The sequence below is a fragment of the Canis lupus genome, chromosome 32, assembly GCF_011100685.1.
Source record: "Canis lupus familiaris isolate Mischka breed German Shepherd chromosome 32, alternate assembly UU_Cfam_GSD_1.0, whole genome shotgun sequence".
NCBI classification, from domain to species: domain Eukaryota; kingdom Metazoa; phylum Chordata; class Mammalia; order Carnivora; family Canidae; genus Canis; species Canis lupus.
Genome location: NC_049253.1, coordinates 36,933,262 through 36,958,475, shown reverse-complemented (window position 1 = coordinate 36,958,475; position 25,214 = coordinate 36,933,262). Strand labels below are relative to the sequence as shown.

Below are 25,214 nucleotides of genomic sequence, written 5' to 3'. Positions count from 1 at the left end.
CATCAGGTCATCTGGGGGGGCCATTATCTTATCACGTGGTAAATAACTAATTCATGAGATTTTTGTGTTGTGTTTATAGCTAGTATGATCTTTTTTAATTTAAGGGAAGAAAAAATAACTTACAGGCAACTATTTTAGAATATTCTAAATTCATGAGACATTTTGTGTCTTCTAATACCTATTTAGAATAGGTATTGGTATGTATCATTTATAATGAATGGTTATAATGGTAGTTCTTTTTAGACTGCTAAAGAAATAAAATGTTTTAAATTATTGTTCATAGTTCTTTATTGTACTGATAAGTTTGATGTGTATTATATAAGTTAAGAAGTGTATTTGGTAAGTGAATTGACAATTTTTTTTTCATACTATTTTTGGATTTAAAAGTTAATAAATAAGATTATATTTTAGGTGATCAGACAGGCATAATATTACATGTGGGAAGATTTCTTGGTTACAGCTTTTTTTTTTTTAAAGATCTATTTATTTATTAGAGAGAGAGAACATGAGCATGCAAATTGTGGGGGAGCAGAGGGAGATAATCCAAGAATCTCAAGCAGACTCCCTGCTGAGTATAGAGCTTGTCTCAGGACTGGATCTCACCACCTTAAGATCATGACCTGAGCTGATATCAAGAATTGGACACTTAATTGAGCTTTTTTTGTATTTTACTTATGCAGGTATTTTGCTTGATATAAAACACATAAAATATGTTTGTTATGTACTTGTTATATGCAAGTTATAGGTACTGGAAACACAAAGAAAAATGAGCAGTGTTTATTCTCAAGGAGCTCACATTCTAATGAAGACAGACAAGAAAACAGTTACAACCTGACAGAGACCAGGCAACTCTGAGAGTGGAGGAAGGGAAAGCAGGGAGTTGAGCATACTAGAGAACAGAAAGAATCCTTTCTCTGGGGCTGCAATTTGCTAAACTCTTCCTTGAAGATGAGTAGACAGTCACTTGAAGTGATGGGGAATGAAACTATAGCAGACAGGCACTTCAGGCAAGAAGAGTGGCCTTTGTGACAGTGCAAGGCTGGAGTATCAGGGGACATAAAGAGTGATAGGGAATGGTAGCTAGGTGCCAGTCATGAGCAGCTTGGTTTATTTTTTTTTTTATTTTTTTAAATAATAAATTTATTTTTTATTGGTGTTCAATTTGCCAGCATACAGAATAACACCCAGTGCTCATCCCGTCAAGTGCCCCCCTCAGTGCCCGTCACCCATTCACCCCCACCCCCCACCGTCCTCCCCTTCCACCACCCCTAGTTCGTTTCCCAGAGTTAGGAGTCTTTATGTTTTGTCTCCCTTTCTGATATTTCCACCCATTTCTTCTCCCTTCCCTCCTATTCCCTTTCACTATTATCTATATTCCCCAAATGAATGAGAACATACAATGTTTGTCCTTCTCCAATTGACTTATTTCACTCAGCAGCTTGGTTTATATGTCATGCTGAGAAATTTGGACTTGGGTCTTTAAGCCAGTAAATTTTCAACGTTGTGGTCAGTTCTGGTATTTGGCACTTTGCTGTGAGATGTGTTGTTATAATAATAAAAAAGGATTTGTTATTTATAAATTGTTAATATCATTTGTGAATGACTTCATTTAAAAAAATATGCTATCACTCTAAAAAGTTTTATCTTCATTCACTTGAATTTTAAGATACTCTCTCAAGTAAGTGACTGTGAAGAAGTAAGTTACATCTAACTTGGAGGAATCTGCTATGACTGACTGTCTTACCTATAGCATAGCTGTAGTTAGCAACTGCCGGTATAGTTGGGTGGCAGTTATGAATTATTATAGGACATGTCAGTTCAATTTTATTGTGGTCTTATTAAATTTATTTATTTTTTAAATATTTAATTATTTTAAAGAGAGGGAGAACAGGGATGGGGAGGAGCAGAGAGAGAATGTCTTTCGAGCAGACTCTCTGGTGAGCTTGGAGCTTGAAGCTGCCAACTAGATCCCAAGACTCATGAGATCATGACCTAAGCCAAAACCAAGTCAGTTACTTAACTGACTCAGTCACCCAGACACCCCTGTTGTGGTTTTTTAAATAACTGTTTTGTCAATGATTAAATCTGTAAAAAAAAGTGGATAAAGATTTTTTAAAAAGTGTGAGTCAACTGAACAAAACTGATGCTTTGAATCTATCTTCACCATGTCACGAGTCATTGCTGTACAGTTATAAGCAAATGAAATAGTTAATGCAACTAAAATTCACAGTGCTATTCATATTATGTTAAATCTGTACATTACATTAAAAATTAGGTTAATTGGTGCTTATTGGTCAATAATAATAAAATTCTTTATTGATAGAATTAGTAAAGTACTTGAAAAAATTTAAATGTGTATAAAACTTAATTTAAAAACTTAGTCTTTTTTTCATGTAAAAGGCTTATTAATGGGGGACAAGTGATTGGAGAAATCTTTAAATGGCTAGTATCAGGGATGCCTGGATGGTCAGCAGTTGAGCGTCTGCCTTTGGCCGGATTGAGGCCCACAACGGGCTCCCTGCATGGAGCCTGCTTCTCCCTCTGCCTGTGTCTCTGCCTCTCTCTCTCTGTCTTTCATGAATAAATAAATAAAATCTTTAAAAAAATAGCTATTATCAAAAAAATGAGCTATTATCATTATTTACATGTTATAGAGCTTTTATGAATATTATCCATCTATCCTGCCTTTACTGTGTGGCATTTTTTGTTTTACTTCCTAAAAGCCCCTTTCTACCTCCACGAAACCTACATCTGCTCTTGGGACTGTTAAACATGTGAGACTTTTGTGACTTGTATCTGAAAATGGAAAGGTTGAGAATAACTGTCCTGGCAGATGGAAACACTAAAGTATTTTAAGAGGAGAGAGAGTCTGTGTTTTAGGAAGATTGTTCAGGTGATAGAGAGTAGGAAAGACAAGGGAGGAAGCAGAGCAAACAGCTTTGTCTCTTGTAATCATGCAGATGAAGCTGCACAGTAGCATTGGTACCCGTGATTACTCAGCCGTTTGTTTTAGTTCAGTTCCTGTCTTCATGTTGCCTCATCTGCCCAGGCATTTTCTTCCTATTTCTTCACACAGAATGCTTTCTTTTTTTATGGTCTAATGAAAGTGTGTTTAGTTTTTACCCTTGAGTGCCTACCTGATGCCTTTTAGTTTTCTTTAAAGATTTTATTTATTTATCAGAGAGGGAGAGCAAGCACTAGAGGGGTGAGAGGCAGAGGAAAAACCAGACGTCCCCACTGAGCAGGGAGCCTCACCTTATTATGCAGGGCTTGATCCGAGGACCCTGGGATCATGCCCTGAGCTGAAGGCAGACACTTAACCAACTGAGCTACTCAGGTGCCCCTACTTGAAACCTTTCTAGCCAAATTAGATAAAGGTAGAATTACTCCTCTGTGAAACTCTTGACATGACAGTACTAGCTTGGCACTGATTATTTCTACTATCTTCTATTTTATTGTATTTTCATGAACATACATCATCTTCCTAGTTTACTATAAATTTTTTGAAGACTGTGTATTGTGCTTTGTTTGCTGGATATCAGTAATCATATAATAGATATTGGTATATTGGTAAAATACATTAGGAAACACTACACTAAAATCTGTGGAACTTTTAATAAGCTTTTAGGAGATTTGCTGCACTCATGTGGTTGTGAATCTCTATAGAGCAATTATTTATAACAGGAATAAGGCTGGGTGAGATCTGGCCTGTACTATGCACTTAATGAAGGATGGATAGACAGATGAAAAGATTATATAGGACGTACAATCCCCAATTACTTGAATTTAGGGAGTACAGCATTGGCTTTAGTGTCATATCCATAATTTGAATTCAGGAAGTACTTGATTATCACTAAAATGAGATATAATTGGTTATACATATACATGATAATTTTTTTGCCTTTTAGTTCAGTTTTCATATGACTTGTTTCATAACTTAGCCTATCTAAAACATAAATGTTATTTTTAGAAAGCAGCACACATACAATGTATTTCTATTATTATCTAAAATCTTTTGATTCAATTTCAGTTCTTTCTTAGAAAGATAGTTAAGAGGGCTCCCTCTTGTGGTATATATACAGAGAGTTAAGAAAGAACTGTAAATCTGTAGAGTTACTGTACTTAGGACTTTCTCCAAATGTAACATATATGGACTTGGTAAATCATGTATGCAAACTTTTGAACCAAATCATTTGAAAAGGTGCTAAGGGAACTTGGTAAAGAGATTTTATGGCAGTCCTCTTGAAAAGTGAACATATGACCCTATTAAAAAGTATTTGAATTTTTGTACTGAATTTATAGAAAAAATAAGTTGATAAATATGTAAGTTAAAGATTTTCCCTAGCTTTTTTCTGAAAAAGAAAAGAAAATATTTGTCTTTTAGTGTCCATAAAGATTTTCCTTAGCTTTCTTCTGAAAAAGAAAAGAAAATATTTGTGTCTTTTAGTGTCCTTGCTTTCAAAACTGTGCTTATCACTTTGACCATCCATGTCTGTGGCTTAAACTAAGTCCTAGTGGGAAAAATTTTATATAATTCCATTCACTGTTCTAAGTAGAGCATAGTTACAGATTCAGGAAGTTGAATGTGAGCAAGTAGCTCCACTTATTGAAAGTTTTGGCTCCTTTTGTTCTTTATACCCTGGAGTGTGATCTTTTCTTTCTTAGGCCTAAAGTCTAATAAGCTAAGGGAGACTGTTGTTTTTCATTTCTTGTTTTTATTTTTCTGACTGGTTTGGAGACCTGGCTCCTGATTTCGTCCAGAACCTCATGAGAAGGTTTCTGTTTGCTTCCTTTATTTCATCTCCATAAAGGAGTCCTATATTCTTTGTCTACCAGCTTCAGGGGCAGACTATGAATGGTAGGTAGCACAGTGGTTGAAAGAAATTGTTAGTTTTATTTTATTTACTTTCTTATCTTTATTAAACATTTAATACTTAAGAATGAGACAGGAAGAAGCCAAGAGGACTAACATGATCATCAATAAAATTAAAATGCACCTGTTGAAATAGATGCTTTATTAGGACAAATAGATAATTAGAAATAACCAGGATTCGGAATGAAATATCTTCTTCTGTTGTAGAATAACAGATACCATTGGACCAACAGAAACCTCAATTGCACCAAGACAAAGACCAAAGGCCAACTCTACTACTGCCACTCCCAGTGTGCTGACCATTCAGAGTTCAGCAACACCTGTTAAAGTCCCTGCTCCTGGTGAATTTGGTAACCACAGACCAAAAGGTAATAACAGCCCTGTCACTCTTGTCACCTTTATGGTTAACTTAAACCTTCTATGATTTGATATCCTAGGAGTATAAATTCCCGGCAAACTTACTATTGTGAAGCAGATAACTTAATGCTTGAAGAAATTTTCTACTGATGTCTAATAAACTCAACTGTTTTCCTAAAATTCTAGGCAAAAGTAGTTACTGATAATATCAAAGTATGATACAAAAAGCTTCCAGTTTGCTTATGCCATAGGGTCATCAACTAGTAGGGTTCAAGGTTGATAATAAAGTTCAAGAATATAGAAAATTCTTTATTGTGTTGGAAAGGAGGAAGCTCTTTGTCTTTCTACTGCATCTCGAGCTTTGGCAGAGGAATCTATCTTGGGTCATGTGGGCATTACAACAGAGAAACCTATCTTCTCATCCGATTTTGAGAAGACTTATTTTTCTAATCTAAAATATCCTCAAAGCATTATGGTACAGTGTAGTACTGAAAAAAAAAAAAAAAAAAAGAACTCCCCAAGAAAATATCTCTAATATTAGGTAGTAAACTTGTCCTCTCAAGGGTCTGGATATATAACTTGAAGGTCCATCTCAAGAAAACCCTGTTTTGCACTTCATTTCATGTTATAGCTGTTTTGTTTTAATGTTAAAATGTTTTCAGTTAAAATGTATTCCGTTAGTACACTCTAATGGTTAAGAGCCCATACTTAGAGTCTCATAAACTCGAATGTGAGTTCTGTTTTTCCCATTTCTTAACGTAATAAAAATTCTGGTATCTATTTGATAGAATTGCTGTGAGGATTAACTAACTGCTTAATATAATCCCTTGCCACATAGTATGTCCTTAAAAATGTTAAATATTAGCTACTATTATTACTGTTAATATATATATATACTCGGGAAAGCTGTTTATATTACCTGATGCATTCCTACGTAATTTTGTCATGATCAGGCACACCAGATGAAGGATTATTCTGTGGAAAAGGGAAAATAGGGGAAGTTGAAGCGTTTTGTGTCCATTTCTTAGCCTCACTGTTCTCTCCTGTAAAATGAGAATAACACCTGTTTTTCCTGTTACAAGAAATACATGACAAGGTGTGTGATATCTGGGAAGATTCTGTTTTGTAGTAAGCATTTAGTATTATTTTTTTCTACTATTTTGAGTTGGAGATCCTGTTATTCTTTTCTATCATGTATCAATGCCCTCCAGCCAAAACACACTAGGAACACACTTGTATTTGAACAGGTTGGGCTTATTACTCACATATCATGGGAATCTGTGGGAATATCTCAGTAACATGGTGTTTGGAAAGACTTATTGAAGGATTTGGGCTTGTTTTAGGTAATTTTGGGGAAGCTTGAAGGAAGTGGGGCTTTGCTCTGGGTTGAATGTGTTTAACGTAAGTGGATTCATACCGTACATGGTTCTCTGCAGCTTGATTTTTTTTTAACTCCTGTATTTAGGAGAGGTTTGCACATTAGTTCATATAGGTCTACTGTGTAGTTTTTAATATATAGATGATATTCACCATAGCTTATATAACCATTTAGGTTATTTCCAAAATTTGCTGCTATTAATAGTGTTGTGATGAACATCCTTATAACAGACTCTTGATTTCCATGTTAAAGCATTTTTCTGAGGAAGATTAAAAAATATACTCATTTAAAATTTGTCAGATATTGCTACATTGCCATCAAAAAAAGGACTTCAAAAATTTACGCTATCAAAACAGTGTGTGTCCTTTGATTCTTATCCTTGCCAATACCTGTAGTATTGGTTTTTAAAAATGTTTCCTTACTGATAACTGAAATACCTTTGTTTTTATTTTAATATTCCTGATTAATAATGTTGTTTTATGTTTACTGACCATTTGTTTTTTTCTGTGAATTATCTTTGGCAATTTTCTGTGAGATTGTTCTGCTTTTATTTATTTTTTATTGCCCTTAAGATTTTGTTTTTATGTATTTTGAATATTCTTTGCTAAATATGTTGTAAATATTTTCTTGAAATTTGTCTTTACTGGTGAATTCACGTAACTTTTCTGAGCCTTAGGTTTGTCATTTGCAAAATGGAGAATAATAGTGTGATGATTTAATGATATACATGAAAGCATTGTTTCCATGTAGGATTATTATGATATTGTTTGCGATTTTTCTGCTGCTCTGTGGCCTTGGCTTGAGAACCAAGGAACTCCTTTTATAGCTTGATGTCGCTAAAGCAAAGTCACAGTTTGTGAGGTGAGAGGTGAGCCACATGAGTTATTGCATGATGATCACTGATGTGATTGGGGTTCACCCCCAGCCACAAGTGTTCTGTAGTTAGACATCAGGGTCCTAAAAGGTGAACATAGCTGAGGAACTTAACTTTTTTTAATACTCTACTAAATGGAAAGAAATGCACTTAAAATGGCTAATAGTGGTAATGTCTAAGTGGTAGAATTATGGTTTTAATTTTCTTCTGTATATTTTTATAAATGTCTCAAGACAAATTACAATGAACATACATTTCCTTATAATTAGGGGATTTAGAAAATTATAAAACTGTTTCCATAGAGGTGTTGTATTTAAGGCCGGGGGTAGTTTGAAGATATTGAAGAATCCTCTTCTCCTTCCTTGCTCTCTTCCTCTTTTATCCTCATAGGATTAAATAACTGTACTCGAATTTATGGTTACTCATTGGAGGAGAATATAGAAATTGTGGTATATTGCACTTCCTCTTTTTGATGTTCTGTGTCTCTTTTCATTAATTTCAAAAATTTATTCATAGGATTTGCCTTAGGTAGAATTTATGAAGCTTATAAATAAATATCCACTTAGGAGGCAGTGTTGATTGAGTCACTACACTAGTATTTATTGAACATCTGTTACATAAAAGATTCCTTGGGGCCTAATAGATCAGTAAATCATCATCCCATCCATCAAGGGCCCTCGTTAGGAAATAGTCACAAAGACAATATTTGGAAGGCAGAATGAAATGTTATAAACCAAGTGGAAGTGTTAGATGGAGGAACAAGGAAGAGAGACTTGAGCTAAACTTTAAAGGATAAGAAGAATTGCAGTAGGTGGAAGGTGGTAGTGTAGACAGAATCATATTGGTAAAGACACAGACTCATGCCAGCTCATGTAGTAGTTGAGAGGCTAGAAACAAAGGACGTGGCTGGTGTGTTCATGCAGAGATAAGATAGGAAAAAAGAAGCATTTCTAAGACATTGGCTTGTTCAGAGTTGTGGCTGACAAAATTAATTTTCATGGGTTCTTAACATTATAGTAAATAATTCCTTCAGACTATGTGCTTATGGAAGTTTCTATGTTATAAAATGAGGATAAAATTACCTTGGTTAATGATTATTGAAACGGATGTTTTGAAATCCAGGCATTCTGTTGAAATCTTGAATCTGTTAACATACGTTTCTGGAAACCACTTTTAGGAGCACTGAGACCTGGAAATGGCCCTGAGATTGTATTGGGACAGGGGCCCCCTCAGCAGCCTCCACCACAGCATAGAGTACTTCAGCAGCTACAACAGGGAGATTGGAGATTGCAGCAACTTCATTTACAGCATCGTCATCCGCAGCAGCAGCAGCAGCAGCAGCAGCAGCAGCAGCTACTTCAGGATGCCTATATGCAGCAGGTGATTCTCCAGTTACTTTAGATACAGAAGTAGTGTTGTGAAATTCATGTGGCTATTTGAATGAATTCAGTGAATTCCCTGTCATATCATGGGCACCGTGAAGGCTAGATCCAAGTAGATGTTTGCTCAATTTCCATATTATTAAAGGATATTTTGCTTGTATTCTGTTAGAATCTTGAGAATATTCTGTTGAAATAGGTTGCTTTATGGCTTTGTGAAGCAAAAAAATGTTCAGTCATTAGGCATTAAGAATGAACATGGCAATTTATGATGAATGTTATAATTTTCTTTTCTTTCTTTTTTTTTTTTAAGATTTTATTTATTCATGAGAGACACAGAGAGAGAGAGAGAGGCAGAGACACAGGCAAAGGGAGAAGCAGGCTGCATGCAAGGAGCCTGATGTGGGACTCAATCCCGGCCCCTGGGATCACTCCCTGAGCCAAAGGCAGACGCTTAACTGCTGAGCCACCCAGGCGTCCCAGATGTTATCATTTTCAAGTTATGTTTTGAGTTAAGAAATAGATTAATACCGTTATTGCTGGAAAGGTGATATTTAGGCTTTCGAAGTAACCTTATCTTGGGTTTTTGTTCTAATTTTTTGTTTTTGTTTTTTGCCTGGGTTGTTGTTGTCCTGGGTTGTTGTTGTTCTTGGTGTGTGTGTGTGTGTGTGTGTGTGTGTGTGTGTGTGTGTAGGAGTGACATTTAGAGTTGGAAGGGACAGAAAAAAATGTCCTTAAGTCCTGTTCTGCCCTTTGCCTTATCAGAACCTGCAAATTTCTAGTTTCATTAAACTATTTTAAATTTAATGACTTGTAACAATCATCTTTCCATCATTTCCTGAAATATTTTTGAGCCTAGTAAACAGTAAACACATGGCACTTCTCATAGGTGTCTCTCTCCTCTGGTCTTGAATGATAGACCCAGAGCAGAACATAGTTAAGTTCTGCTTAACTAATCCAAGCCAATGGATTGCTGGAAGATATCACTGAAGGGGAGATAGAAGAGATTGGAAATTTATGAATCTTGGACACAAGTTACTTCAGGGGATCTCATCAACTGGTAAATGTGTTTAGGTTTAGTTTTCTTCTGAGCATCCCTAAACTGCTCTGGGAATGGTTTTAGTTGGTTCTGTTATGTTTTGTTGATAATTTTGAAGCCAATTCCAGTAAGCATATATAAATTATAGTCAGTTATGGACTATAGTTACTTTACATTGGTGTTTGGACTACTAACACCCATATCATTGTTATCATGGTAAGCTACAAACAAACAGAAACCACAACCAAAAAAACTATGGCACAAAAAAGGCATGAATAATACTGATGAATTACTTTGTGTTTTCATTGTAGTATCAACATGCAATGCAGCAGCAACAGATACTTCATCAACAGTTTTTAATGCATTCAGTGTATCAGCCACAACCTTCTGCATCTCAGTATCCTACAATGGTAAGTGTCACATAATTTCTAGATACTTCTTTCTGAGAATATATTCCAGTGTTGGAATTCACAGTATGAATGGCATTATTCAGAATTCAGTTATTCAAAATCAACTCCAGTCAGCTAATTAACACATTTTCAACAAAGCCAGTCACGTTTTCTAAAGCAGTTTTCCATTGGTCTGAACTGTAGCACCTGAATTTGGCACACTGTAACTAACTGGTGGTATTTTTCTCTGTTGTCATAGTATAAGGGAAATGATCTATTTCCCATAATCCTTTGTTGTATGTCTCTTTCATTTGGCACATGTCTGTTGAATAAAAAAAAGAAACCCAAAGGGAAATTGCATTTGTTTCAGAAAATAGTGTGATTTTAAAAATTTATTTATTTATTTATTTATTTATTTGGTGTGATTTTTTTTTTAAATAGCAACCCTGTATTAGTGACTGTCAGCTACTCTCTTGGTTTTTTTTCTTCTTAAACTATTCATAGGAGGAGTTTTGAATTCTGTCAAGTGAGCCTAGCTTCACAATTTTTTCTTTTTTTTAATTGAGGTACAATTGACATAACAGTATATTCGTTTCAGGGATGCAACTTAATGATTTGATACTTGTATATTTTGCAAATGATCACCATAATACATGCAGTTAAACAACTTCTTAAATAGACTTATTTTATCTTGCTATGGTATTCTGGTAGCAAGCTGCTCTTCATGCATAAATTATTTTTCAGCTTCTGTTTTGTTGCCAGTGTGAAAAGGAAAGAACATAGTAAACAGGTGTGATACTGACTGTGCTTTAGTGACACTGAGCATTGTTTGTGTAACGGCATTTCTTGTTTTAGATGCAGCAGTACCAGCAGGCTTTCCTGCAGCAACAAATGCTAGTTCAGCATCAGCAGTCCCAGCAACAGGCTTCACCTGAATATCTTACCTCCCCTCAAGAGTTTGCACCTGCCTTAGTTTCCTACACTTCATCACTTCCAGCTCAGGTTGGAACCTTAGTGGACTCCTCTTACAGTGCCAATAGGCAAGTATTTTTCCAGTAAACGCAAAAGAAATGACTGTGAAAGTGGGTATAAATGTAGAGTGGCAGCATTAAGTGGCTCCTGAATTGAGAGTCCATTTTTCTGCAATATCCCCCTTTTTTCTCTCCTATTTCTCTCTTCTTGTCCCTGAGCATCCCTATTCTTTGCATTTCCATCAGTTAGGTCTGCCAGTTGCTATCTGTAGGTGAGGCTTATGCTGCTAGATACTGCTAGCAGCATTTAAGCCTCAGAAAATTAGTGGCTTACATGTTAAGACATTCTTTGTAATTTAAATAGAAACAAAACCCTAACAAGCTACTTAAGTAGTTAAAAAAAATAATCCTTGTAGACCGTTAATTTGTCTACTTATATATTGTTACTTTCAATTAATTTGATAATATTTATTCATAAAGATTGTCTAATTTAGTTTAAAGAGGTAAAAAAAATAGTATTGTGTCATTTGGTTTTCTTTAAAGACACTGCAAGCTTACTGTTACCACAGCCTAGTATATTTTAGTTATTTAGATATCTTGGTTAGTAGAGTTATTTTTCATGGGTAATTCATATTGAAAACACTACAATAACTTAAAGAACTGTGGTGTAAATTTTCTCAAACTCAGATTTGAATTGAGGAGTGCTTCAGGATTTTGCAATGAAAAGTCTCTTGACCATTATGACTAATTGCTAATATTTTTAGATATGTAGGAGGAAGTAGCTATTAGAACTCAAGAAGTTCTCATACAACATTATTTCAAGATATGATCATTAGCTGGGAAAAGGTATCTGCAGGCTTTGGCTAGAATTTAGGCATGAGAAAAAGTGATGTCAGTAGCATACTTGTTCATTGAGCATATTAAGAGAGGGATAAAGTATACAGTTTGCTGTAGTACACCTCCCAACCTGTGTGTGTGTGTGTGTGTGTGTGTGAGAGAGAGAGAGAGAGAAAGGGAGAGAAGGGGGGAGGGAGAAAACAAATGAATTTATTGAAATGTTTTCCTAAATCAAAAATTGAAATGCAGAGCAGGGCATAAGATCAGAGGATGGTTTAAAGATCCAGACTGATACTTGCCGAATTATTTATTTATTTATTTATTTAAAAGATTTATTTATTTACCCATGATAGACATAGAGAGAGAGAGAGAGAGAGAGAGAGAGAGAGAGAGAGAGGCAGAGACACAGGAGGAGGGAGAAGCAGGCGTGGACTCGATCCCGGGACTCCAGGATCGCGCCCTGGGCCAAAGGCAGGCGCCAAACCGCTGAGCCACCCAGGGATCCCCACCAAATTATTTATTACTTGCCTACTCTAAATAGAGTAGGCAATTTACCACATAGCACTTTTTTCTTTAATAAATTAATAGCACTATTGCAAATAATAACATTAAAACAAATAATATTAAACATTTTAAACAAAGCCACTAAATACAATCTGTGAAGCACAAATAGTAATCTAATAAAAAAGACATCCCTAAAAAATAAGTCCCCTACGGATAAGAGTGGAATAGTTTTATTCTTCATTAAAAATGAGATTTTCTGTGCAATATTGTTTAGTTTAGGATACCGATGAGACTATATTAACCTTTTTTTACTTTTGATGTTAATTAGTATCAAAAATGTCAATTCTATCTAGTATATACATAGGTAGAAACAGTTATATACTTGGCAAATAGGTACACTAGCTTCCCAGAGGAACCCTCCAGTCACTCTTGGGGCCTTAGTGCTACTGCGTTAATATTCTCATTTAATATCAATCTTTACTAAAGATGATTTGTTGAGTACAATATCTTCATTTAAAAGGTGATTTGTAAGCAAATATTCCTGCTTATAACTGAATCAGTGGAAGGTGAAAATTGAATTAAATGCTTGGCTCTAAGTGTATTGGAGCTATTTGAGCAGAAAATAAGAAACAAAGAAATAAGAAACCAAGAAACCTTTCCCTTAGACAAAGGGAAAGGGTCAATATCTTGGTTAGTGTGATTATTTCTTTTCCCACTTAATCTGCTAAAATTTCTACTCTTCCATTGACTTAATAAAGCTTTAGTATGACTATTGGAGAATATTACCATGTTGTAGTCACATAATAGTGAAATAAACATCAGCGTATATATTATTTTGCTTATTATGATAGATTCCCCAGTTGTATTAATTATTTGTTGCTGCATAATAAATCATCCCCAAATTTAGCATTTTAAAGCAATGATAAACATTTATTATCTCACATACTTTCTTTGGATCAGGAATTTAGGAGTGCCTTAACTGTATGTTTATGTACAGAGAAGAGTCTCTCAGAATACAGTTAAGATGTTTACCTGGAGCTACGGGTCTGTTGAAGGCTTGGCTGGTATTGAGGATCTTTTCCTAAGATGGCTCATTCAATATGGCTTAGGGCAGGAGGCCTCAGTTCTCTGCCATATGGATCTTTCCAAAAGATTGCTTAATTATTCTCTTTTGCAAAGCTGAAGACTGTTTTGAATAAAGAATTATTTGTTCTGATTTGTTCAAGAGCGTGGTCCAAAGGAGAGAGCAAGAAAGAACCTGTGTGATGCTTTTTATGATCTAGTCTCAGGAATCATACCCTGACACTTCTCTGCCATATTTCATTTGTTGGAATCAAGTCACTAGGTCTAGCTTAATATTCAAGGGCAGGGGAATATGCCCTTTGAAGGGAGAAGTGTCAGAGAACTTGAGGACATTTTAATACCTATCTAAACTGTAGGTTAAGGTGACACACCTCATTGAATCAATGATTCCTTCCTAGGAATATGAAGAGGAGGATAGGGATAGGGAACCAGGAAGTTCTGAAAGGGATCACTGGCAGGCAGGAGGGAGAATGCCTATATTCCTTTTTGAGTGTTAGCCTCTCTTACTTGTGTTTCAGGGACTCTGGAAGTCCTTTAGGGTAGCTTTGAAATTTAGAGATAAGATTCTGTCAGAGGGGCGCAGGTTTAGACTTTGGCAGTTGATGCATTCCCAGAGTGAGTTCTAAACTGAATTATATTTATTATTAAGATACCTAAGTTATATTTACTAAGAAAGACTGTTTACTTATTGGTCAATTACTATGTTTTTGTCTAGGTTTCAATAAGTGTTTAAACTTCACATTCTTGGCTCAGGTATACTAGGGGGATTAAATGGGCAGCTTCTGTCTTCTCTTTCAAGACCTGTGTGGTAACAGTGGCAGTAAGCTCTCAGGGGAAAGTGAATTTAAGGGAATGAGTCTAGGCTTGCAAAATTGAGATGCACATAGAAATTCTCCCTCCATTATCAATGTTAAAATATCTGGATCTGAATTACAAAACAAACTTGAGAACTTTGTTACATTAGCTTGTGACTATGCTGTATTTCCAGGCTGGGTTGAATGAGAGGTACCCAGGGGTTCTTAGGTTAAGAAATCTTTAGACTCTTACCTTCTCATAAAAGCCAAGAGGCCTATTAGATAACTTTCATAAAACCAATGGTTTCAGGCTCCAGACTATATAGATCTTTAAATACCATAAATTATTTATTATGTAGAAAATAACCCTCATCTAGTTTTAGCTAATTCATAAAGCACTCCTAACAGTTCATCTTTTCTTGGTAGCTATACAGAGAATGCCTTTGTCAAAAGGAAAATTGTTGTGGTATATCAGCATAACCAGGACATAAGATCATCATACTTAAGAGTGATTTTAGAGTGATATTGTTTGAAATAGCACTTTAGGGCTATTCACTATGATAATCATAATAATTATTGAGTGCTGATTTCTTTTTCTAGACACTGCTCTCTGCTTTATATGTATTAAATGATTTCAGTAACTTTATGAGGTAGGTACAGTTACTCCTGTTTTGCAGAAGGGGAAGCTGAGACAGAGAGGTTAAGGAACTTGCCCAAGGGTACATATGGAGGCAGTTCAAATCCCGAGTGGTGTCGTCAATCTATGCCTTGATCATAATAAAAAGATCTGCTTTTCTAAGTATTTAGAAAATATGAACTAGGGCATTTAAGAATGTTCCATTCTAATGTTTTTTCCCCCTTTATTTCCTCTCTAATTATTATATAGGCCAGTTGCTGATAAAGAGGCAGTTGCAAATATTACAAGTCAGAAGAACATCAGTAACCCACCTGATATGTCAGGGTGGAATCCTTTTGGAGAGGATAATTTCTCCAAGTTAACAGAAGAGGAACTGTTGGACAGAGAATTTGACCTTCTGAGATCAAGTAAGGGACACTTGAAGGCTTATTTTGCTTCACAGTAAAATAACAGCTCTATAATTATTCAGCAAGGCCAAAGACTGTTTTGAGGTGGTAAATAGAAAATTCTTTTTGTGCATTTGAGGGCAAAAATCAGGCCATCTTCTTTTACATACACTATCGAACTTTGTTGTATGCGTTAGGAATCATTTGCTTGATAGTAGCTCTTAAACCCAAGATTGCTAATACGCTGATTCCTAACACTTAAATACTGCATATCTTTGAATGTTAAATTTAGAATATCTCTAAAACATTAAAAATTAATGTTCAAATGAAAAGGGAGACATTTGTATCTTGCTTACTAATAATTTTGCAGCTCTGTTTTCTTGCACACTCAGTAGAAGGTGGGTTTGAGATGCCCTTTGAAAGTGCCTGAAAGAAAACATGGGCTACTACATTATGTTAATGTTTTGTAATACCCTTTTAATGAGTGCTGACATAAAAGGGCTGCTTTGTTGTCCTGATATGGCAAAAGTTAAATAAATTGTTTTCCACTTTGAATCAGATATCTCAATGCTTTTACTTGGAATCATTGCCTTTTCTTAAACTACCTGATATATATGTCAAGCCTCATCACATGTATTTTAGAAGTTCTTTTTTAGAAAAGGGATGTGTGGAATGTTTTGAGGAAGTTGCAAAATAGCAAAAAGCTCACTTCTGGAGTATGTAGCTAATTTTCAGGTTTCAGAGTCTTCTATGTGTGTGTGTGTGCACGTGCTGGTGTGCATGTGCACGCATAATCCCAATGTGTTTTCCTGTTTTGCATGTGAAAAAAGAGGTTCCTAACGGTCCCTTGTTATAGTTCCTAGCTTCTATTTTAAGTACCTGGCTTTATGAGAACAATTATTAGATGAATTGCTTTGTTCCCAAATGATACATATTTTATGTAAAATTTATAAATGCCCTGAATTCATGTAAGAATAGTTGTTTGGGATATAAATTTGTATTTTACATACTGGTTATATGACTATGAAAAATTAAGTTGATGATTAATGCAGATATAAACATGAGTTTTGAACCTTTAATAAAGGTTTGTGAACTTTGGTAAAACCACTTACATCTTTTTATTAAAGAAAGTTTTTTAAAATCACGACTTTTTTGTTTGGCATTTTTAGTATACTTTATGCTGAGTAGCCCCAAAAACCAAGTCCGGAAAAAGGAAATAAAGTATCTCTTTCTTTTGGGGTGGGGGATGGCAAGGTGGCATAGGGATTAACCAATTCAATTTAACTTACAAGGTTATTTTGAAAGCAAAAGGTGTAAAATTAAAATAGTCATTTTAATATGTTTCGATATGTTTTGACCAGGATAGTAACTAAGTGTTCACTAAATCAGTATTTTCTATTCTTTGGGTAAAACTCGTCCTTTTAGTTTATCAGTTTATGGAATGAGTAAAATATTCACATTATTTTGTACTTATAATTAAAAATTCATTTTAAGCTCCTTAGAATTTATAATCCAATCAAGTTTTATTTACTTTGCATAGGGAAGAATGGGATGTATACATAACTTCGTAAAAATTGGGTTATCATTTATTTTGCTTTTTGCTTTCAAAAAGCAATTTACTTTCAAACTTGAAGGTCAGATAATGTGTAATTTTTGTATGTATCTGTGCACACATGTGTAGCCAAAGAATTTAGACTTTATTGCACTGTTAATTATGGGAAAATATTAAGTTCCAAATGAAAGTACAGGGGGAGCTTTATCTGAAGGTCAGATTTGGAGCAGCTCAGCAATTTGGAAGAGCGCCTAGATGGTCCCTGAGCTTTGAAATCATTTCACTGTCACAAGGCTGATGTACTTAAACTGGCATCTAGTACCAGAAAACATACATGAATTCTGATCTTTGGCAATCCCATTTAACTAGGTTGTAATCTCAGGAAAGTAATTTAACTGCTGTCTCCCTTCCTTACTTATAAAGTGGACATAGTGATGCTTATCTCATAAGGTTGTCAGGAAAATTAAATGAAATAATGTCTTGAAAGAGGGGACTCCATAAATGCTGCTTCCCTGTTCCTCATACTCTCTGTAAGTCTTTAGGCTCCAACTCGAGGTTATGGCCCTTTAACCAGCATTTAAAAATTATATCTAAGCTAACAGATTTCTCAGCTGGCAATTAAAAGACCAGATTAGAAGGGGCTTTGTGGTCAAACAACATCAAGAGAAGAAATGACAGCAAGAAAGAAGATGGAAAGTGTCTGTCTTCTTAATAATTGATAGTTGTAATAATGGTGTTCAAAAAAGGTGATATGTCTTTAATAAAGAGGATAAATCATTTATATAGAGAGTATTTAGAAAGATTTCTTTCCAAGTGTTACGTATTCAGTTATCTTTAGCACCTCTTTGACTCACAAGCAATGAGGCATCTAATATTTGATCCACTTAATAGGGACTACATTACTCTGCAGCACAAAAGGCAAGAACCTTAAGAGTTTCTGTGGAAGACTAACAGTGTAATGAAAATTAATTTTGGTCATTACTGGTTGATTCCTTTGTCCTTAAAAACCTTTTCTAAAATAAGTAAATTATTGATACATTTGGAATAGATTTACCATTTTTCTCAGCACAGATTTTATCAACAGTTTTCCAGTCTTTTCTAAAATAATTTATATTTGATTTGTGAAATGCTCTCCAGTGAGAAACTCAGTACCTTTATGTATAGTCCTTAAAAATATAGGCATTGCCCATGTCCTGATTGTTCAGAATCTTACATTGCCTTTTGAGTCTTTATTTTTAAGATGATACATGGTTTATTTATTGAAACGAAAAAGGACATTCTGTCTAGGAAATATTTTACTTGTGTATATTATCCAAAAGGTGATTTAAAAATCATAATATATTTTGACATACTTAGAATCCTAAAATATTAGTAATTGCTAACAAAAACTGCGTTTTAGTGATCTTTAAGAAAACAGTTGAGTCCATCCATATGCCACTTGGCAAAGGGATTTAATGTGAAAACTAAACCAGATTCTTGCTTTGTAACTGAATATTTATGGTTCAGAATTTTTCACCTGTTCTACCTAAAATCCAAACATTAAACCAAAATTAAGCATCATTAATAAAGCTGATCTCAAAGACATTTTTAAAGTTTAAACTTGTATTTGTGTTTTGTATCGGAACATCCAGATTAGTATGTAAACTTTAGAAATCTGTGATAAAATTTAATACATTAAACACTAATTAGATTACAGATGTTTGCTTTGGGAAACTTTTTAACTTGCAATTGTTCAAATAGTTTTGTAGCTCTGCATATTAATTAAAAGTAATGCTTGATGGAATATTAATTGTTGATGATTGTTTCTGTTTAAAACTGCATCACAGTAACTAAAGGAAGAATAGAAGAACCTAGACTGTGGCTGCTTTGCAAATTCTACTGAATGTGTTGTTTTTTTTTTTTTCTGTGAAGCCATGGAATGAAATAGATGTAAACATCTGTATTAGTTGTAAAGCATTAACTCTCATCATTTTAAGCTAATTCAGATATATTGCTGTCCTCCAGCACAGAAAACAGAACTTTTCAAATATATTAGAATAGTTTCAAGAGTATCAGATGAAGACTATACTTATAAAATTCATTCATTAGGTTTTTGGCTGTTCAAGCCATTATCCATATAAGCTACTAAATTAACTTATTAGAGTATTTTAATTTTCTCGTGATATTGTGGAATATATTTTGATTCTAAGATTTTTAAATTCTGTATTTTTTGCCATCTGTAACAATTGAAAATCCTGAAAAGATAATGTCTTTATTCACCAACACAGTTCTTTTGGGAAGGCAGGAGGAGGTAAGTTTCTTAATATTGGACAAGCCAAGTTCAGGTTTTGCTCTAATGTAAACCAGTTACTTGAAAATGGAACTTAAATTCCTTTTAGGGGTGACTGTGTATTTGAAAAGTAGCTCTATATACCATTTCATTAGTTTTTAACTATAGGTAATTAATTTAAAAAATTAATATGTGTATTTATTTTGTATTTTATGCCCTGGGACCCCGGTTAATCTGTGAACTCTAGAAATGATGATTTAACAAAAATCCTCCATGGAAAAATTAATTCTGTGTTTTGTGAAACAGTGAAAAATATTAGTTTATCCCTATATGATGTTTGTACTCTTATCCTAATTCCATGGTATTGCTTTTACATTTATGTGAATTAACCATAGATTGATGGAGATAATAATACCAGTGCATGAGTATTCAAATAACCTTAGTGGTAACGGTGCCTTTTTATGTGCTGTAAACCATTGGTACAGTACTGGTTTATAAATCTGGAGAGTATGTTAAAGTATAGATTTCCAAACTCCCACTCAGATATCTGATTCATTAAGTTTGTGGTAGGGCCCAGGTAACTATATTTTATAGAGTAATCGTAGCAATTATGATGCAGATGGTTTAGGAAGTTTGGTCCTAATTTAGACCGAAGTACCTACATACACTGTCTTGATTTTTAAGAATAAGGGATCTGGGATATTGATATACTGTGGCTATCACTCTGAGATAGTCTCTTTCATTTGTCCTTTCTCACTTCCTCTTTCCTTTGTTCTTACTCTGTTGTACACCAGAATTTTCGTTGTTACCCATTACAGTCATGGATTTGAAAAGCATCTGTTAAATTTTGGGACTTTGGAAACTGTGCATAAATCAGTTGTCAGATATGTTGCCTTAACAAAATAGTTATCATTTATTATATTCCCAATGGAATTTTAAGTAAAATTTTAGACAACCCAAAGTTTCATGAGGATATTGCAGTGTTAATTTTAGCCATCAAAGCTGATAATTGTGTTCATTGTCATAAAGGTGTCTAAAGAATTGTCCATCGTAGTAATCAAGTGGATTTAGGATAATGTAGACTCTACTCTAGGGCCTCACTTTCTCAAGAGTGTGCTCCTTGAATCAGCAGTATCATATCACCTGGGAGCTTGTTGAAGTGCAGCATCTCAGAACCCATCCCAGAACTGTCCAGTCAGAATCTGCATTTTACCAAAATCCAGTGTCTTTGTGTCTTAGAACTCAAATGAAACCAGCATAGTTTACTCATAGAATTTCTTAAACATGAAGGGTATAGTCCTGGGAATGCTTAAAATTCCTGAAAAAGCAGAATGTGTTCCTAATAGTATATGTTTGATTGCTAGGCATAGGAGGATAGGGAGACAGCTTACAAAAATCGAGATGTTTCTAGCTGATCAAGCGCCTGCAATCTGCAGTTTAAGAGCCAGGAAAGATAATCACTCCTAAGGGAATTAGGAGACAGAAGCTCTCCTCTTCAAACACAACAAACCTGCTTCTGCATTAGTTAGAGCCTTTGCTCTAGCTTTTCCCCTGTCTGGTGTGCTCTTCCCCAGGTAGCCTTTGTTGCCTCTTTGGAGTCTTTTCTCACCTAGTACCGATCAGAATCTCTTTATAACTGTGACTTGTGCCCACTCCCTTAGTTCCTTTTACCTTGCACTGCAGTTTTCTCTATAGCTTTATTTTTAACATGTTGTATATATTTCTCATTATACTCATTGCTTTTTTTGTTTTTCCATGCCAACATATAAACTCCAAGAAGGCAAGACTCTTTGTTTTGTTTGATGTTGTCTGCTCGTTGCTTAGAACAGTGCCTGGCACATATTAGATCTCAGATATCCATTGGATGAAATAAACTCTGTCATCAGGCTTTTAATAGAGGAATATATCTTTGTATCTGTATATATGTGAATGATTTATTAACTGCAAAGTAATATGAGAAAGGAACAGTAATGTAATAGTCAATTACTTTTAGTTGCTATTGAGAAATAAGATTTGCCTATTTTATGAACAAATGACCATTTGCAATATTTTTTCCATATGTATTTTTGGAGAAATTCTGCCAAATATGTCTCTGTTTAGTAAGCTGGGTTTAAGTTCAGGTCCAGTATTTACAAGTTAAAGATAACTGGGTATTTAAGTAAACCAAATTGCATTATTTATTAGGTAATTGTATTTGTGAAATCTAGCACTGAGATGATAATGTTAAGCTGGCCTTTGTAGCAACAAATATCTATTAAACTCAGGACCACCTCCTAATACTTATAAAAATGAACTCTGAATCTGATATTTTTCAAAAAGGCTGTTACTTTGTTTAATTTTATTTATACTGTTACCACTTTTTTTTTTTAAAGACCGTTTTTATTTTATTTTATTTTTTTGTTTCATCTTATTTTTGCAGACAGGCTCGAGGAGAGAGCATCCTCAGATAAGAATGTAGACCCACTTTCTGCTCCACATAACCATCCTCCAGAAGATCCTTTTGGTTCTGTTCCTTTCATTTCTCACTCAGGCAAGTTACATATGTAACATCATCATTATCATTAAAAAATACACACAAGAACAATAATAATAACAAAAAACTTTATTAATATAAAGCCAAAGTAAGAATTAGGTGCTAGTTACAGAAAATAGGAAATTATTTTTACTTTTGCCATCCTAGTCTTCTTAATGTCATTCTTTTTATTGCGTTATTCAGTTGTACCTTTTGCCAACATAGAAAAATAATGATTTATACAGTAGAACCATAACTCTCCTTTTATCTTTATTGTTGGATACCAGTGAATCAAATTCATGCATGAAAATCTTTACTTTTTATTTATTTAAAATACATTTAAAGATATGTTTATACTCAGCTTTTGCTCAAAAATCCTGTATTTTCCTAGTCTATACGTGCTCTTTTATAATTGTGTTTAAAAAGTATTAATGAGTTTGTATGTCACAGTAATCTTGTGACAGATTATATCCTTGCTTTAATTTCCTTTTTTTGGCTTTAATTTCAGTTTAGAATTTAAATATTGTTATTGCCATTAAAAAATATCTGTAGTAATATCTTCTAAGTAATCCACTGTCAAAGATATTAGGATGGAATAGGATCCCACTTTGGCATAAATGGATTTGTGTGTGTGTGTGTGTGTGTGTGTGTGTGTGTGTGTCTTCCTAGTGGTAAAAAAATGAGTTTGATCGTAGAAAAGGGAAATATATTAGATGAAATAATGCCTTGTTTGAAGGTATAGGTTCTGTTTACTTTATTCAAGGTACCGTACCTATCAGCCATGTTCTTAATTTCTTTTCCTTGTATTTCTCACTCAAGCTAATTACATATATATAACAACATCATTGCTACCATTTAAAAAAATGCACACAAGTGAGAACAACAAAAGGCACACCTTCTAAACAAAAGAAAAACTTAAAAATATAAGTTTAATAAGAAATAGGTGTTCAGGATTTTTGATGAATAGATTGAGGCAGTATTAATAGCCTTTCAACATTTAGATTTGGTTATCTAGGATATGTAGCATAATAATTAGGAGTTTCTACATCTTTTCATGTTCTATATTTTACTCTGCCATTTATTGAAAACGGTCCATATTGTCATTTTCTGTTTGTTTTTTTCAAATTATCTTTTAATGAATGTCATGACAACATTAATTGGGTGGGGAAAACAGTTTGCTATTTCTACTTAATCTGTACACATGTACTGTCTCACACCCCCAATAAAATAGTGTTATTACATTTTTCAAACAAATTATATTTCAAAATGGTCATTATAAACTCTCAAGAACATAGCTATTGATCTCTTCGCAGCAGAAAATGGTTTCAGTACTGCTAGCTCTTTTTTGTACTCTAGAAGGAGTGGTATAATCCTTTGCAGGTTTGCATCTATCTGTGCAACTTCTCTGGGGGAATGTGACTGGAATCAGGGACTAGAGTAAACCTCAATGATTTGCCATTTCCCTGGGCACCCTTATTTTGGGGTTGGCCCAGGATTTTTAGAAATATGCTCACAGATTCCAGCTTGATTGCTGTCATTTCTTATTTTGTTTTTCTTTTCATTGTGGGCATTTAATTTCTGTTAAATTTTAAGCTTATCAAGGGTGGGAAACATGAATTGTCTGCCTTTGAATTTTGTTCAGTAACCAACTGGTATTTGGTGTAATATTCACTGGATGAATGAAAAAATTCTGACTATTCCTAAAAATTCATACTCCTCTAAGTATTAAGAAAGTGACCTTAAAAAATGATCTTGACTCCAAAAAAAAAAATCTCTTTAAATTTAGTGTAACTATGAACATTGGAATGGTTTGGTTATGAACAGTTGAGTTCACAACATGGAATAAGGGAGGGAATGGCCAGTCATTGGTGAGATGTGCATCTAGAAAGAGAAGAAAAAGTGGTCACTTGGCTATTAGCACTGTTAAATTGTATTTATTAGGTCTAAATACATAATTAAATTAAGACTAAAAATAACATGTTGCCACTGACCTATTCATTATCAAGCTTAGATGTATGTTTATATATTTTTTTCAGTAAAAATAAAGTATTTGGGGTCATTTATTTTTCCTCCAATAGTAAAATAATCTAACCTACTGAAACAAAAATTGCCTTCTTCTGTAAGGTTTAGGGAGGAATTTGAAAAAGAAAAACAGTTCTATTCAGTGAGAATACACTTCACCCTAGCAGCTATTGTGAGCTTCTGGAGATTTGTAGGGCCAGGAGTGTGTGTAGATTGTGTGTGTGTGTGTGTGTGTGTGTGTGTGTGTGTGTGTGTGTGTACACAATATAGAGGATAGATACATGTGATAAACAATCTTACTTTAATGTGAAAGTTGACAATTACCGAACATAATTTTCAGTAAACCAGATAGAGAATGCTACTTGAGAATAAAGTGAATTCAGTCATGAGGCAGAAAGCTGTAAGAATTTAGCAAGTTTTAATTCCACTAGGGAAGTACATTTAAGAGGAAGTCCCATTGTCCTAAATCCAGTGTTCCTTGCATTGATTTTATTAGGAATTGTGCTCTTTTTATTTTAAAAGACAAAATTTCTGTGAGAACTTTTCATCTTAACTTTGAAATTGTAATGGATTATTTTTTGCTTCATTTTTCCTCAGCTTTGGCACAGTTGTTGTCAAGTGTTCAGTGTGTACATTTTTTGATAAGGAAATATTTGTCACCATTGTGTTCTAGTATACCATGATTACATTTTCTTTGTTCTATAAGTTTTTGTTCTTCCTAGAGTTAATTATGTTTATAAAAATGAATATGCTTTTGTTCCCTTTATTTTTTTTTTAATGTACACTGTCATTGATTCATCTCCATTTAGAAGGATTAATTTCCTCCCATAGTAAGGGGGCCGCCATTGGTCACATCTCTCATGGAGTTCTGTAATCTACATTGGCTTCTTTCTGTAACTACCACATGCTTATCATCCTAGTATTTACTTTCTCCACCATTCTTGTGGGAATTCCTGGATCTCCTCCCTCTTCTTTCTTCGTTTGTTAGGGCAACTCCTCAACTAGTTTCTTGAGAAAGCATGTGTGGGAGGAAAAGTTTTAAACTTCGCTGCCTAAAAATATCTTTTTTTCCTAACTTACACTTGACTGATAATTTGCCTGCATAAATAATTCTACGTTGGACATAATTTTTCCTGTGAAGTTTTGAGGCATTGCTTTACTGTATTCCAGCTTAAAAAAACAAAACAAAACAAAAAGGCTTCAACTAGAGGACTATCCCGTGTGCCTCTAGCTCTAGGCCCCATATCCTTTATTATTTAGTGACCAAAATACCTACCCCCCCATTTCTTTAATAGCTTCATGTACTCCATATCTGATAAGAGTCAGCTGACCTACCTTAGTTTGTTCACATAGATGCA

The 25,214-nt window shown here is 34.4% G+C and overlaps 1 protein-coding gene across 4 annotated transcripts in view; it reads left to right on the top strand.

Moving 5' to 3' along the window:
• The window catches only part of BMP2K (BMP2 inducible kinase), a 114,856-nt gene that overhangs the window by 71,812 nt on the left and 17,830 nt on the right, over window positions 1-25,214 (top strand). For 3 of the 4 annotated variants that reach the window (XM_038582332.1, XM_038582331.1, XM_038582334.1), the window contains 6 exons: window positions 5,081-5,241; window positions 8,660-8,862; window positions 10,212-10,310; window positions 11,145-11,329; window positions 15,365-15,522; window positions 21,742-21,852. In XM_038582332.1, the coding sequence (XP_038438260.1) occupies window positions 5,081-5,241; window positions 8,660-8,862; window positions 10,212-10,310; window positions 11,145-11,329; window positions 15,365-15,522; window positions 21,742-21,852 (917 nt within the window). The remainder of the gene's footprint in view (window positions 1-5,080; window positions 5,242-8,659; window positions 8,863-10,211; window positions 10,311-11,144; window positions 11,330-15,364; window positions 15,523-21,741; window positions 21,853-25,214) is intronic. The other variant, XM_038582333.1, reaches the window with a different exon arrangement.